We start from the raw sequence: 14,419 nt of genomic DNA on the forward strand, positions 1-14,419 counted from the left end.
TATATATATATATATATATATATATATATATATGTATGTATGTATGTATGTATGTATGTATGTATGTATGTATATATATATATATGTATGTATACATACAATAGATAGATAGATAGATAGATACTGGTTTTATGCTAATTTCCAAGTTACAGTTTTGTGCTTCGTTAAAAGAAATTTTACACACTTTAATTTCACCCAAACAAATAATTTGTCCTAGTTTTACACACTGATCCAACACTTATTGTCACATTTCATCAGAAGCACACTCTTCTTAAAGCCCCAAATGGCCCATTTGATTATGGTCTCAAAATCACTTTTATGCTTTTGTCTAAAATTTGCAAAAAGCCAGCTCCTCACTCTTTGTTTGAGCTGTACCAAACAAGCCAAGAAGGTGAGAAGTAAAAGCCTCTGTAACGAACGAGCAGTTTAATGCAGCTCAAGAGCAGGGTTGCTGTGGGGAATTGTGCGTCTTCAGGTGAGCGTTAAGCTTTTTATCATTTCAGATTATTGATATGCACAAAAAAAGCTAAGAATAGAAAACAAATTAGCAAAAAAAGCAAAAATCTATGACAAAATATAGCTCTGTTTGTATACTGCATCTGTAGATGGTTTCATGAAACCTAAGAGAATATTTTACAAATCTTTGCTTTTAAATACCAACAAGTCTTAAAATGTATTTATCCTTGCAGCTTGGTGGTTTATACTGTTAAATGGGAACTCTTGGGGTATCTTTCTCAACAGGGAACACGGCTGCTAATAAAGACAAAATACATTTTGATGTTTTACTTCAGTATGGCAGAAATAATCCAAATATCTTCAGGAAAATTACAAAAGCTCAGCTTCTCCTAAGTTATCATTAAAATGCCTTAGTTCAATGTCATTTTTTCACATTGTGATTATCGCAGTCATGTAAAAAATAAAGAAATGAAAAATCTGAACCTGGATGAGCAGCATAATGGCATCAGCAGGATGATTTATTATCTGCAAATGAAATTCCTCCTATTTGCAGCATCTAAAGCAACGGCCCAGTGAGGAAGACAGCAGGTCTTTTCTACTGTCACAAACTTTTTAATCTCCATTGTGCAAAAAATATAAATCTCAAATTTTATAGCCATATTACCTGTGCATGCAGAGTAAAAAAAAAAAAAAAAAGCCCACCATAGTAGTTTGAGTTTGCAGACTCTTACAAAAATATATCACGCCGTGTTTGTGAAACAAGCTGTGATGGTTCACCGTGCAGGTTAGGTTTGTTCCTGTGAGCTATTCCACTGAGGCAAGGCTAATTCAAAACACGAGTGCAGGAAAAGCACATTTATGGCAAACCATCTGTGCATTATACCGCCCTTCATTTTTATATTTATTTTTAAATTGCAGTGTATTAAATTTACACTCCTAAATTTAATCACCTCGTTAGTGATCTGATGTCTCACCAGTTCTGTAAAAGATCCAGCACCAACGACACTTTAATGGTGTAAAGGTGCATAAGAGGAAGAAATGTGCAATTACCAAGCAATGCACAATCTGCTAACAAAGCCAACCTCTGCTGCCAGCCAGCCGCTTTGCCAACTCTCATGCCTTTCTTGGACGTGCAAATGCGCCTTTGCTAACAAGCACCAAATGAACGCTCAAACAGAAGGTTGGAAGCTTGTTGAATGAGGGAGGAAATGGAGCTTTCGGTTTCAGGAAATTATGGTTGATTGATTATTCATGCAAAACTTGTAGATCAATTAAGGGATCTGAAACATCACAGGTGAACTTATCAGTGGTGAAATACAATTGTGAGCTGATCTGAGGGATGAGCCAAACAGTCGGGCTCTAATAACTTCGGCTTGTTTATTTCAGCCGATGGCTGCTGTGCAGGGAAATTGCAGCTCAACGTTTTCACACACAGATTGCATAGCTCAGCTTGTCCTTCTCTGCTACTTACTTGATTTGCCGTTATGACTCTCTGCTCCGCGTGTTATATTTTTTTGTCAAAGAGGCACAGCAGCAAACAGTGATTAAGGAAATTTGACACAACTGCAACACCTCCTGAAACGACAAACCGCTGCTTACGTCTCACAACTTGTTTGAGCTGTTCTGCAGAACGGCCAGTAAATCTAAAGCTTGATCCAGAATGAGTTTAAAACGGTAGGTGAACTTGGAAGTCACTCATCCAAGCCACACCTGAGCCACTCACTGCCATGCTTTCTTCAAGTCATTTGAAATTTGCTTTCACAAGCTGAGCACGGAGTAAACTAAACCCCGGGAACCTCCAAGCTCACTGCAGGTTGACGTTTTCTTTAGACACCAGGAAATGGAGCACAATTTTTGCGGGGTTACTACCTGTACGTCATGTGTGGTATAAAATCAGCCAGCACACGATAAATGTATTGAATTATGCCAATCACTGATAACAGTTATAATAAACTGGACCATCTATAAAGATTGTTTTTTTTTTTAGAAAAGTACCAACTAAGAAACAACTAAAGATTTAAAAATTGTACTAATCTTGTTCCAGTTAAAATGTAAAGTTTTTAGTCCACATATATCCATCCATCCATTATCTTTTCCCGCTTCTATCTTTTTCAAGTCGGTGGTGCCCATGTCCCGCTATCACTGTGTGAGAGACGGGGTGCACCCTGGACTCCTGTCCATCACAGGGACACATAGAGACAAACACACAGTCACTCTCTCACTGGGACAATTCAGTTACCAATCAGTCTAACATGCATGCTTTTGGTCTGTGGGAGGAAACTCAAGTATCCAGAGAAAACCCATGCATGCATGGAGAGAACATGCAAACTCCATCTAGAAAGGTCCCCAAACAGGATTTGAACCGGCGACCTTCTCGCTGCGAGGCAAGAGCTCTACCAACGGTGCCACCGTGCTGCTCTTGTCTACATACACTAAGTCATAATCCAGAGTTGTTGCACCCAACATTTAACAATTTGGGAAACGTTTAACATTTCATATCATGGAGGAGGAGCCTTGGAGTCATGAGAGGATGAATAAAAAAGAAACTGAATTTGGGCGAAAGAGTCAGTAAGCAGGCATCATATTTGAAGAAATGTTTTCCTTTTTATCTATTTTAATTTGAGCACAAATTGATCCAACTCTTCTTTTGTTGTAACAATATTCCTTGTAGTTTAATGGTTCTTCCTGAATTTCAGCAAATATTATTCTTCCATTCTCAGAGACTTATTTACGATTTGCTAATTCATTCTGCAAAACTTCCAACTTTGGTTTTAAGATGTGGTCTATAAAAGATGCCTATGTGACACCGACAGACAAAAATCAGCTCCAACGTTAAAAATAAAACAACAAGTGTTGTCAAGAGTTACAAAAGGATAATCATCAATATCGATCTCTACATCACTTTGTTAATAGCAGCATCAGAATGATCTAACTGCACCTATTGTCATTTCTTGTACTGTGAGTGAATTAATTAAAGACAAGCTCTGGTTTAAACTCCTCTCATATTTCTTAGGTATGACCCAGTTCCTCTGTCAAACAGTGTTAAGAAAATATTAAAGTTTTGCTCTGCAGCTAACCAAAAGTCACACAAACAAAGCAAAAATGTTAGCTTTATATTTCAGGTAACACATTGATGAAAAGGGAAGAACACTTAAAATATGCAAACCTAGCAGGTTAACAACAACGACACAATGACTTTACTGTAAGCTGCCCCTTGTCTCTGACTCAGAGCCACACAAGTAGCTTTGTCTTTAGCTTCAAATGATGAATAATACATGGATTTATATTGCAGGTTCTGCTGCACTTGCTTTAATTTATATTCTGTTAAATTGCTCGTTACACGACTAACAATGTCGAACTGTAAAAGTGTGGCGTGAAATTTGGATCACTCCATGAGGTGGTGACGATGAGGAGTTAAATTGAAGCTGACAATCAGGAAGCAGTCAGGCAAAGGAACTAAAAACTTTCTTTAAACAAAACTGAAGGCTTTTCGAGGCAACAAGTTATGAACAAAAAGAGCAGATTGCAATAAAACAAAAGCAAAATCTGACATAAAGGAAAAAAGTGCCATATATATATATATATATATATATATATATATATATATATGATAAGGATCAAAGGAAACCAGAAACAATAAATCAAGAGTAAAAGCTCATTTGTGAAAGAGAAATAAAATAGAACAGGTGTGGTAATTAGAGATGAGGATCAGGTGTTTATAAAAGCAGAAAACAGGAAAAACCAAGGAAACTGAGGGGATAAAATACTGTTAAAAAATAAAATGTATGAAAATTGTTAAAACCATATGAGCACAAATCACATAAAAGAACAAAAACAGCAAAAATAATGCAATTTGAACCACAATACAAATATCCAAGTATAAAATCCTCCTCCAAGCATTATTCTCATGAGCAAAAGGCTTGTTTATGCCTACGCTTTGTGATTTATGTATTAAGAGACGTGTTCCATTATTTTAAACTGTGTTCAACATGCTCTTAAGTAATCCAGAGAGCCACGAGAGCCTCTCCTATAGCATTTAAATGGTTTCTATTACAATAAGAGCTGTTTGGGGGGTATGAATGGGCTTTGAGGTGAAAGATTTAAAAAGAAAAACAAATGAGCACAGCTATATAAAAAAATCAGCTGTTAAAACAAACAATGAAACAGAAAAATCATGTTGGAAAATTAACTTGGAAAAAGCAAAATAATAATAATAATAATCCATCCATCCATCAGGAAGGAGGTTGGGGAGCATTGAGTGAGTGAGCATTGAGTGTGGAACCGCTGGACTGAGGAACAGCTTCTACCCTGAGGCTGTTAGACTCATGAATCTCTGGCTAGAGTAATCATTGTGAAAAACCATGTCATGTTGCTGCTGATCTGTTTCATGTTGCTGCTGATCTGTTTCAATGTTGGTGTGTTCATGCGTGCACATCTGCTCACAGACTCATGTTCATGTTTGTGGTGATGTTCAATGTTTTATGTTATGAGTGCTTAGTGTATATTTAGTTGATGTTTTTCTTGGTTCATGTCTTGGATGTTATTACTGTTTTTCTTATACATTTTATTGTTGGATGTAACTGGGACCCTGTGTACATAATTTCGCTCCACCACATGTACCACATGAGGTGCGAATGACAATAAAGAAACTCTGACTCTGACTCTGACTCTGACTCTGACTCTGATTATCTTCCGCTTGGTCCAACATTGGGTCATGGGGTCAGCAGCTTAAACAGGGAGGCCCAGACATCTCTTTTCACAGCCACCTCTTCCAGCTCTTTTGGGAGGACCTCAAGGCTGCACCGAGCTATTCTCTCCATAAAATATCAACATTCATGCTCAATCATCCAGGTACAAAATCCAATAATGGTTAATCAGGTCATCTGGACAGTTTCTTTTTTGTGGAAAGACCTTTCGCTCTCTATCCAGAGGACTTAATCAGTCTGAGGAGTCCCAAGTAAACTGTTTTCCCTGTACTAACCAGTACACTCTTTTAGTGGACCAACCAGTTTGTTGGTGATAAGATGGTTTCTGGGGGCTGTCCTTTCCCCCATTGACTCCTCCCTGGTAGGCAGCCACGGCCAAAGTGGTTCAAGACATCAAAGTTCATGCTCAATCATCCAGGTACAAAATCCAATAATGGTCAATAAAAGTTATGAATAGAATCGGTGACAACAGGCAGTTGGTGGAGTCCAACTCCCACACTGAAGAGGTCCGACTTACTACCGGCAATGCGTACCAAACTCTTGCACCTCTTGTATAGGGATCTAACAGCCCATAGCCATTGGGCCCCCAATCCTACACTCATGGTGCACCCCTCACAGTTTGCCTCAAGGAACATGGTTGAAAGCCATCTCCAAGTCCACAAACCACATGTAGACTGGATGGGCAAACTCCCATGACCCCCCGAGGACCCTAGTGAGGGTAAAGAGCTGGTAGCGTTCCACGGCCAAGACGGAACCTGTATTGTTTCTCTTGTATCTGAGGTTCGACTGTAAAATAAACCCTTTATTTTTTTTTATTTAACTACTTAAGTTTGTATTAATTCCATAGTGTTTTGGGTAGATTAAAAAAACCTGCCCAACATGTAAAACTAAAGGAAGATGATATTTATAAATAAAGAGAAGGAGCAATCCCTGTGTACATTTTAACATATAAATATAGAAAATATCCTTTTGTTGTTGTTGTTTGTAATATTAGTTGTTCTGAGACTACTACATATTTCTTAACATGACTGCATTGACTGCTCCAAAGTCCTTGAGTGACCCGAGTTTGATCAGATAAAACATGGCAGAAAAACAGCGTTACAATGAATTAAAAAAAACGTACAGGCTTGTCTTTGTCACGTTCATGTTGTTGTACAAACTGTTGTGTCAGACATGCTGCTCTTTGGCTCTCTGACATTATCATCACACACGGACTAGTTCACCTGGAAGAAACTTCTGTGAGCTACAGACACAGACACGTCTGTGTAAAGTCACACAGGCTTAATGGTTTGTTTTCCACTGCTTCCTTCTTCAGGGGTCAACACAGCGAGCGAACTCACATGAAAGATTTGACAATTTGTTTTATGCCAAATGTCCTTGCTGGCGCAACCTGGGCTTGAACCTGCAACCTCAGGGTTATAAGACCACGACACTGACCACGAGCTACAGCAGCCAGGCTTAATAAATTATTTTAAACCGCATGAAAATCTTTCTGGCACCACTGCTACAATGTTCCTATGAGCATTTTTCTGGCACACTCTTTCACTACAAGACAGGAATATTCTGAAAAACGTCTGTGTATTTTCTGGGATTATTTACAGATCTCGCTCTGAACTTTGCTCTGAGAATTACCGGTAAATGAAAATTAAAAGCTATTTGGATGCAAATCATTAAAAAAAAAAAAAAGATTTGTAATAGAATCTGAACAAACTAAACCCAATTTGGTGTGAACGGGCACTTCTGTGAAATCAAAGCTCTCTCTTGGATAAAGATAAAGGCCCAGAGGGAAAAAATAAACACTCTAAAGAAACGCACACGTCATTTTCTGTGTCATTCGCAGCAGTGCTACACACAGACATGTGCAGGAATGCTGCTGGCATAGATCTGCTGCCAAAATTAGTTACCCACCCACTTCTACTGTAGACGCTCAGTTTAGCCTGAAACATACTGCAACTAAGAATACAAACAAATGTGAGTTCTATGTTTGAACAAATATCATTTTCAGCCAGATTGCATGAATTAGAACACAGAATCTCAATATATTATCTCTCAGTAACCTTCCATGTCATGTTCCTCTTCCTACGTCTGGCAATGATTTCAGTAGGAGATGCTGAAATGCTGAAACCTGGAGAAGCCGGGTAGACAGTCCAACCACGAAAAGCATCGGCTGACGTCTGCTGAGCAAGTCAACAAAAGGCTTATGTAGTCAATGTAAAGGCTCTGACAGCAAGAGCTGCGCACTCAAGCAGAAATCTGGGTGAATATTATGTCTTTATGCTACAGTATATAAACACTTTTCATTGCACTAACTAAAATCATTGCTCTGTGTTCATTTAATGCACATAAATGCTTCCTTTGAGGGAGATTTATTAGTACTTGGATGTCTTTTTTTGAAAGCAAGTTGGTTTGTACTTTTATAAGAAACCCAGCCAAGAGTTGAGGTTGGACTCTTTAGGGATTCTTTCTTAAATAAATTTATATAAATTTTAAGATATCTGAGGTGGTTTAGAGGTGAAAACAGAAAATCTAAATGTTGCTTTAAGGAAAGATGTTTCTTTTACTTTTCTCCCATGTCTGCATGTCAGTGTTGTATAAAGTACCTCAAAAGTGATACTTCAGTGAAAGTACAAGTATCTTACCATAAAATTACTTTGGTAAAAGTTAAAGTTTCCTTTAAAATTATTACTTAAGTAAAAGTCTTAACGTATCGGACATTTAATGTACTTAAGTATCAAAAGTAAATTTCTCTTCTAAAATGTACTTAAAGAGTATTAAGTAGAAGTAAATGGTTAGAATTTCCAAAACAACATTTATTGGGTTCAATATCCAGTGACAAAAACTGGGGAAGTTTGAACTGAACAATAAAAGATTGAAGTTTATTCATTCAACCTTTATTAACTTGTATTAACAAAGTTGTTAGAAAGTCCAGATTGTTGGCTTGTTTACTGAGCTTGTTTCTTTCTGACTAATTAATAATACAGGATGTATTATAGGATAATATAATAGAAGCAGTTCATGTCCTGGAGAACACCAAACTTCTCCTTTTGAGCAGCTACCGTCATTTTCACAACTAGGAATGTGTCTCCACTGTGAGTCAACAAAGACTTATTATAACGATTGATACCTGCATATGCATCTAGCTTGTTCACAGCGGGAGCTGCAGTTTTCACACAAGCGACGGGGGAGAGGCTGGTAGACTGGGAGAACAAACAGGCATTGCCCAATCAGATTTCTACTCATTTTAAATTGTAGTAACTAGTAACTAAGATGGTTACGGGAAATGTATTGAAGTAAAAGTACACATTTTATTGAGGAAACGTAGTGAAGTAAAAGTGAAAGTCGTTAGAAATGTATATAACGAAGTAAAGTAAAAAAATATGTCAAAATTCTACTTAAGTACAGTAACAAAGTATTTCTACTTTGTAACATTAAAACACTGCTGCATGTAAAAACGTTTCTCCTTTTTTTTTTTTTTTTTGGCACAAAAAGGCTTACAATTCATTCAACCTTTATTCATACAGGTTAGTTGCACTGAGCCTCGAGGACTCTTTTACAAGAGAGTCCTGTTTTTAATAAAGAAAAAGGTGAGGTACAGACAACAATAAACAATCATATAAAAAGCATATATCATGAAAAGTAAATGGAAGAAATGATAGAAAAATGGAAGAAAAAATGAAGCAATGAATGATGTGACAAGAAAACCTAATAACACATCTTATTTTATAAGTTTCAGAGTATAAAAATGTTGAGAGAAGCTCCTTTAGATTGCTTCTTTGTACTAGTGTCACTTTGCGTAACGCCAATGTTTTATTGTACAACTGACTGAGTTGAGTAAAAGTTAAAAGTATGCAGTATGCTAAAATATCAACTATATTTCAAACTACTAACATACATCTTTTTTTTATATTTGATGAAAAGTATATTCACACCGCTGTCATCTAACTCTGCTACAGTTATTAGTCTTCTTCAGCTCTGATCAGCAGAGATAGAAAAGATCCTGCCGAGAATTTTTGTTGCAGAGGCAGTAAATCTTTGTCACCTCATCAGCAACTTCTGTGACTCTGACAGTTTCATCTCTCTTCGGTCAGTTTGGTTTGACTTTGAATTAAAAACAATAAAACATGTCAGGCTTTTATGAACTTTGGGTTATTTACAGGCAAGTTTTTGTTGTTGTTTTTCTGTGTTTATGGGATGGCATACCAATAGAATCTCCAGAGAAGAAAGGGGAATTTTAATCAAAGCTCACAATCTGGTTTAAAGTAGTTTTACACAAATCCATTTATTTTGAACAAAGAAAAAAAAAACCGCTAAAACAAAACTGGAACAATATATATTTATGACTTTTTTTTTTGTATTGTATTTTTGAAGAATATGTTAAAAAAGATGCTCAATGGCTTCTAAAAGCCTCTTTTTGAGTAAGTTGTTTGTTGTTTTCTCAAATGGACAGATTCATTTTGAATCAAACTGCATATTAGCTGTATATTTTATTGTATTTATTTATTGTATTGTATTTACTGGATTTGTTTTATGTATGTATTATTGTATTGTATATACTTCTTCCAGTTTTCTAACTGTTAACAATGGTATACCACAAGGTTCAGTCTTAGGACTCACCCTCTTCACATTCTACATAGGTAATGTAGGTCAGATCATCCCTGATGCATCCTTACATTTTTTTTGCTGACGATACAGTTCTTTACTGTCGAGCTAAAACAGTTGATAAGGTTTTCCAGCTTTTGCAATCTGCTTTAGACATCATCCAGTCGGATTTGTTCCATCTCAAACTTGTACTAAACACTGACGAAACCAAAGGGATGTTGTTTTCAAACAAAAAGTCAGTCCCAGCAGTTCTTCCTTCTATTTTATCTTCAAATGGTGTCCTACTGAGTTTGTTGACGCTTACATATACTTGGGTATCGGTCGATTTGCACCTCTCTTTTAAGCATCATGTCAAAAACTTGGTAAAGAAACTGAAAGTAAAACTGGGTTTCTTTTTCAAAAATAGAGCCTGTCTAACTCTGAATGCTAGGAAACGCCTTGTAACTGCTACTTTCCTTCCCTCCATTGATTATGATGACATTATTTACATGAACGCTCCTACAAGCATCTTGCAGATGTTGGATGCTGTCTGTCACAATGTGCTAAGATTCATAATTGGCTGTAACTACTGTACCCACCATTGCACCCTGTATTCACTGGTTAACTGGACATCGTTAACTTCACACAGACTCACTCACTGCTGCATTTTCATCTTTAAATCACTTCTTGGTCTGTTGCCTTCATACATCTCCTCCTACCTGTCAGTGTGTGAGTGCAGCTACAGCGTGCGCTCTCAGGACATTATTACCTGCAGTGTTCCCTCACTGCGGACTGAACTAGGCAAAAGGGCCTTCTCCTACTCTGCTCCTGTTTCCTGGAATATCTTGCAAAAATATCTGAAGTTCTTGACCTTGATGTCTCTAAGTGGCTTCAAACATCTGTTAAGTTCCTTCAAAAACCAATGCAGACATGTTCCTGTTTTTAGTATTTTACACCGCTTTGTATTATAGCTGTTTTTGTTTTGCTTTTTAATGTAATTTTCTTCCATCTATTTTTTTTCCAATTTATATGCTTTCTTTTATGATTGTCAATTGTGTCATGACTCTTTGTTAAAATCAGGTCTCTCTTGTAAATGAGTCCTCAAGGCTCAATGAGACTAGCCTGTATAAATAAATGTTGAATGAATATTGCACAAACATTTGGATTTGTCTTGCATTTAATGTATTAAATTTCTTGTTTACCTTGCCTGGCAGTTGTCAGTACATCAAGCTGTGTATTACACAGACTTCAACTATGTTTATTCTGCATAAATGATGAAGGCTGGGGAATTCTTTGCAAGACGTTTGTCATTATACTCAAAAATAATTTAAAAAAATCTAACATTTTGTCTTTGCCACCCAAAAATAGTGTTTGCTATTATAAAATGCACTTTATGAGTGTTATTGATAGCATTTTGTTCAAACCAACATATTATCGAAGGCATCATTAAAAATTCATGTTGTCTTGTTTGTAGGAATTTTTGTTATTCTTTGATTTAATCCTTTTGACAAAATGTTTTCTGTGTTGCAGTTATTACCATCGTTTTATATTGCCTACATTTATTAAATAAAGTTTTGAAATAATTGTTTGAATAAATGGAAGTTCATGAATTAAAAATGTTTCTTGCTCTATCTACATCACCTTACAATCCTAGCTATTTTTTTGTTACATTTTTTTTTAAATACCATTTTATTTCCACTTGTTAAAAAAAATCTCAATTTGTATGCATCCTTTATGATTGTCTATTGTTGTCTTTGTTGTTTCACTGTTGTCATCACTCTTTGGTCTCTCTTGTACATGAGTCCCCGAGACTCATTGGGATTAACCTGTATAAATAAAGGTTGAATGAATTAATAGAAAATTACTTATAGAAAAAAAGAGAAATTAACTAAAAAATTAAAAGGAAAAACAACAGTGAAAAATGTATATTTTAATAAAAAATATAATTTTAATGTTACATTTCATGTGTAATTCTTTATTGGACATAAAACCTAAAGTCCTTCTTGTTTACATTTTGTAGCATTTTACAGCCACTAAAGACAGTCTCTAAATAACACTCTAAAACATTAATGAACCTGGAATGGGTCTGTTCTGTTCAGATTAACTCAATAAAAGTCTGATGAGCAAATATATCAAGAGGAGAATCTAAAGTGGGAAAAAAAGCCGCTTCTCCATCTCAGTTTGGAGGAAGATGAAAGCTTGTATGGGTGTCCGAGTCAGTCACCTGGAAATGCTGGATATACGCACAGAGGGTTTGCACAGCATACAACCTAAATCATTATGTGAGAAAATGAGTTTTTAAAACCAAATCTGTAGATTTGGGAGGCTGTAGAATGCAGAGCGTAAAATTAGGATGTCAGAAGCATTATGCAGGCTGGAGTGCTTTATTCTAATAATTAATGTTTGTTGTATCTAAGAAAATTAAGAAAAGGAGCAAAAACAAGAACTTTAAGATGTCCTCTAACTAAAAGAACTATAAAAGTTGAAAATCAGTCCATTACCACAAATAATTTTGTGAACAACTTTGATGTTTTCTTGTTGTTGTTTTTTTTAATGAAAATTGGACAACCATGTTGTTTGTGTCATTTCTGTCGTATATTTAGACTTCAGAGCTTCTTTTGGTTACACACATTCCTGCTTGGATTCAATTCATGTTTGGTTATGTTCAGGCCCCTAATATAGTCAATTTAAATCAATTCAACTCATTTTAATTATTAGTAATAAATAAATAATTTAACTCTTTAATGACCCTAAGATGGTCTGTCCACTTTGCTCCTTTCAGTTTACAAGCCTTAGGAGGGCCGTTGACAGAAAACTCTTCTGACAGACTGCAACATCAGCTTGTTTTAAAAACCCATATCAATCAGTCATCAGTTACCGGGCAGATTTCTGTTGAAAATGACCTGAAATCACCTACAAAGACAGTTAACTGTGCTGCTGTCTTGTCATGTAGAAGTCTGAGTGATCAAAAACACTGCATGAAAGCTGAATATTTGCACGTGAAATCTTTATTTACTGTCAGTAATCAGTTCTGTTCTGTAAGCAGACACTAAACCACACATCAGACCCAAGCTTTGTGGCAAAGATCAAAAGTTTCTAAACCCAGAAATTGCTGTAAATGCTCTTATTTTTGTTTTCAGTGATGAAGCTTTACACATCATGTTTTGATGCACGACTCCTGTTTTATAAGCAGTAAAATAACAGAAAAATAGAAGCGTGTACATTCACAGTGCTAAGAACAGTGAAGTTAGTCATGAAGATTAAAGCTCGGTGGTATTTTTAAAACACTAAATGCTACACGCTAACAGCATCTGTTCTGGTCAGCTGTTTTAACACTGAATAGGAAACTTAATGATCTGCACTTATAATGTTCAGTTTTAATGATCATTGTTATCAGTCCATTGCAAGCAACAAATGATTTAAACTACATAAAGTGTCCCACTTCAATTAACAGTAAAGGATCAAACCAGCACCATCCATTTCACCTCCTCCAACAACATCTGTAGCATCCTTACAGTAAACTCACAGCTCATAAACTTGTCAGACAAACTGTATCATCAGTCTGATTGTTTTGTCTTGTTAATAGAAAAGTAGCATTTTTGGTAGATAGTTTAAGTGTAAAGTTTTGAAGGAGATTCACGTTTTTCTCAGTGAATGTGAACAAACAGGCTTCCATAGCCATTTGACAGCATCAGATCAAAACGATACTTGAACTCTATATTCCGAATATATAAAGTTTTTTGGGGTTTTTTTCTCATCCACCAATCACTGCTACATCTCTTTTTTTTAATTTGTTGATTAACAATGATTCAAATTTATGGGTGACAATGGTTCCATAGAAAATACTGGGTCTGACTGAGGCTAACATAAAATGACTGTTTTCTCATTTCTGCCATCAGAGATGCCCATGATCAAGGGGAAAATGAGGTCAATACACAAACAGAACAAATACAGTTGCAATGTATTTGTTTTACTTGTAACTGATTCTTGAAATGTATTAAGCACTTTAATGATCAGTCATTATTGGGTTTTGTTCAGTTGTGTAGATACATATTAAAAAAAAAAAAAAAACTGCCAGTGATCGTCTCCCTGCTGTTATTTCTGATTTGTCATTCTGTTCACAACAATCAAGATGTGCACAACCAGCCCAAACACACAACTCTCTTTATGTAATGGTTACTGTATCATGTTGTTGGTGTGTGCTGCCATTCATAAAACATAGAACGGCAGGTACGAACTTCACGTTACACAGACTGTGTTCAGCACATTTATTTTAGAGTGATGCTGCCTCTCACACATTTTGTTTTGCACCACTAGTTTATCTGCATTTTGTTTGGATGGTAACAAGGAAAGAAACTATTAGCTTATGAAAGGATGCTTTACAAAAATTGACCATGATATTAAAAAGCTGAAATATTGGGAGCATGATGATGACTCAGTCAAGTGACACTCCAATTCAAAGGTATACTGTATTTTAAAAATAGAGATGATCTATTAGGCATACCTTTGAAATTTCATATTAATAAATTAAAAAAACATTTTAGGTAGTAGAGGCTGGAAAATAAAATACTCCCAGAAAACGGCAGTTCAAATGCTTTTTTTGGTCAAAAGTGTTGATGATCAAAAATGATCAGTCTTTGTCTGTCTGATATGTATATATATATATACATATATAGGGC

General features: G+C 35.9%; 1 protein-coding gene across 1 annotated transcript in view; it reads right to left on the minus strand.

The window, feature by feature from the left end:
- The window catches only part of LOC119414678 (corticotropin-releasing factor receptor 2), a 53,883-nt gene that overhangs the window by 21,408 nt on the left and 18,056 nt on the right, over positions 1-14,419 (minus strand). The window contains 2 exon segments of the mRNA XM_037681778.1: positions 3,221-3,239; positions 13,263-13,276. Coding sequence (XP_037537706.1) covers positions 3,221-3,239; positions 13,263-13,276 — 33 coding nt within the window.

Source organism: Nematolebias whitei, chromosome 9, assembly GCF_014905685.2.
Source record: "Nematolebias whitei isolate Nwh7 chromosome 9, NemWhi1, whole genome shotgun sequence".
NCBI classification, from domain to species: domain Eukaryota; kingdom Metazoa; phylum Chordata; class Actinopteri; order Cyprinodontiformes; family Rivulidae; genus Nematolebias; species Nematolebias whitei.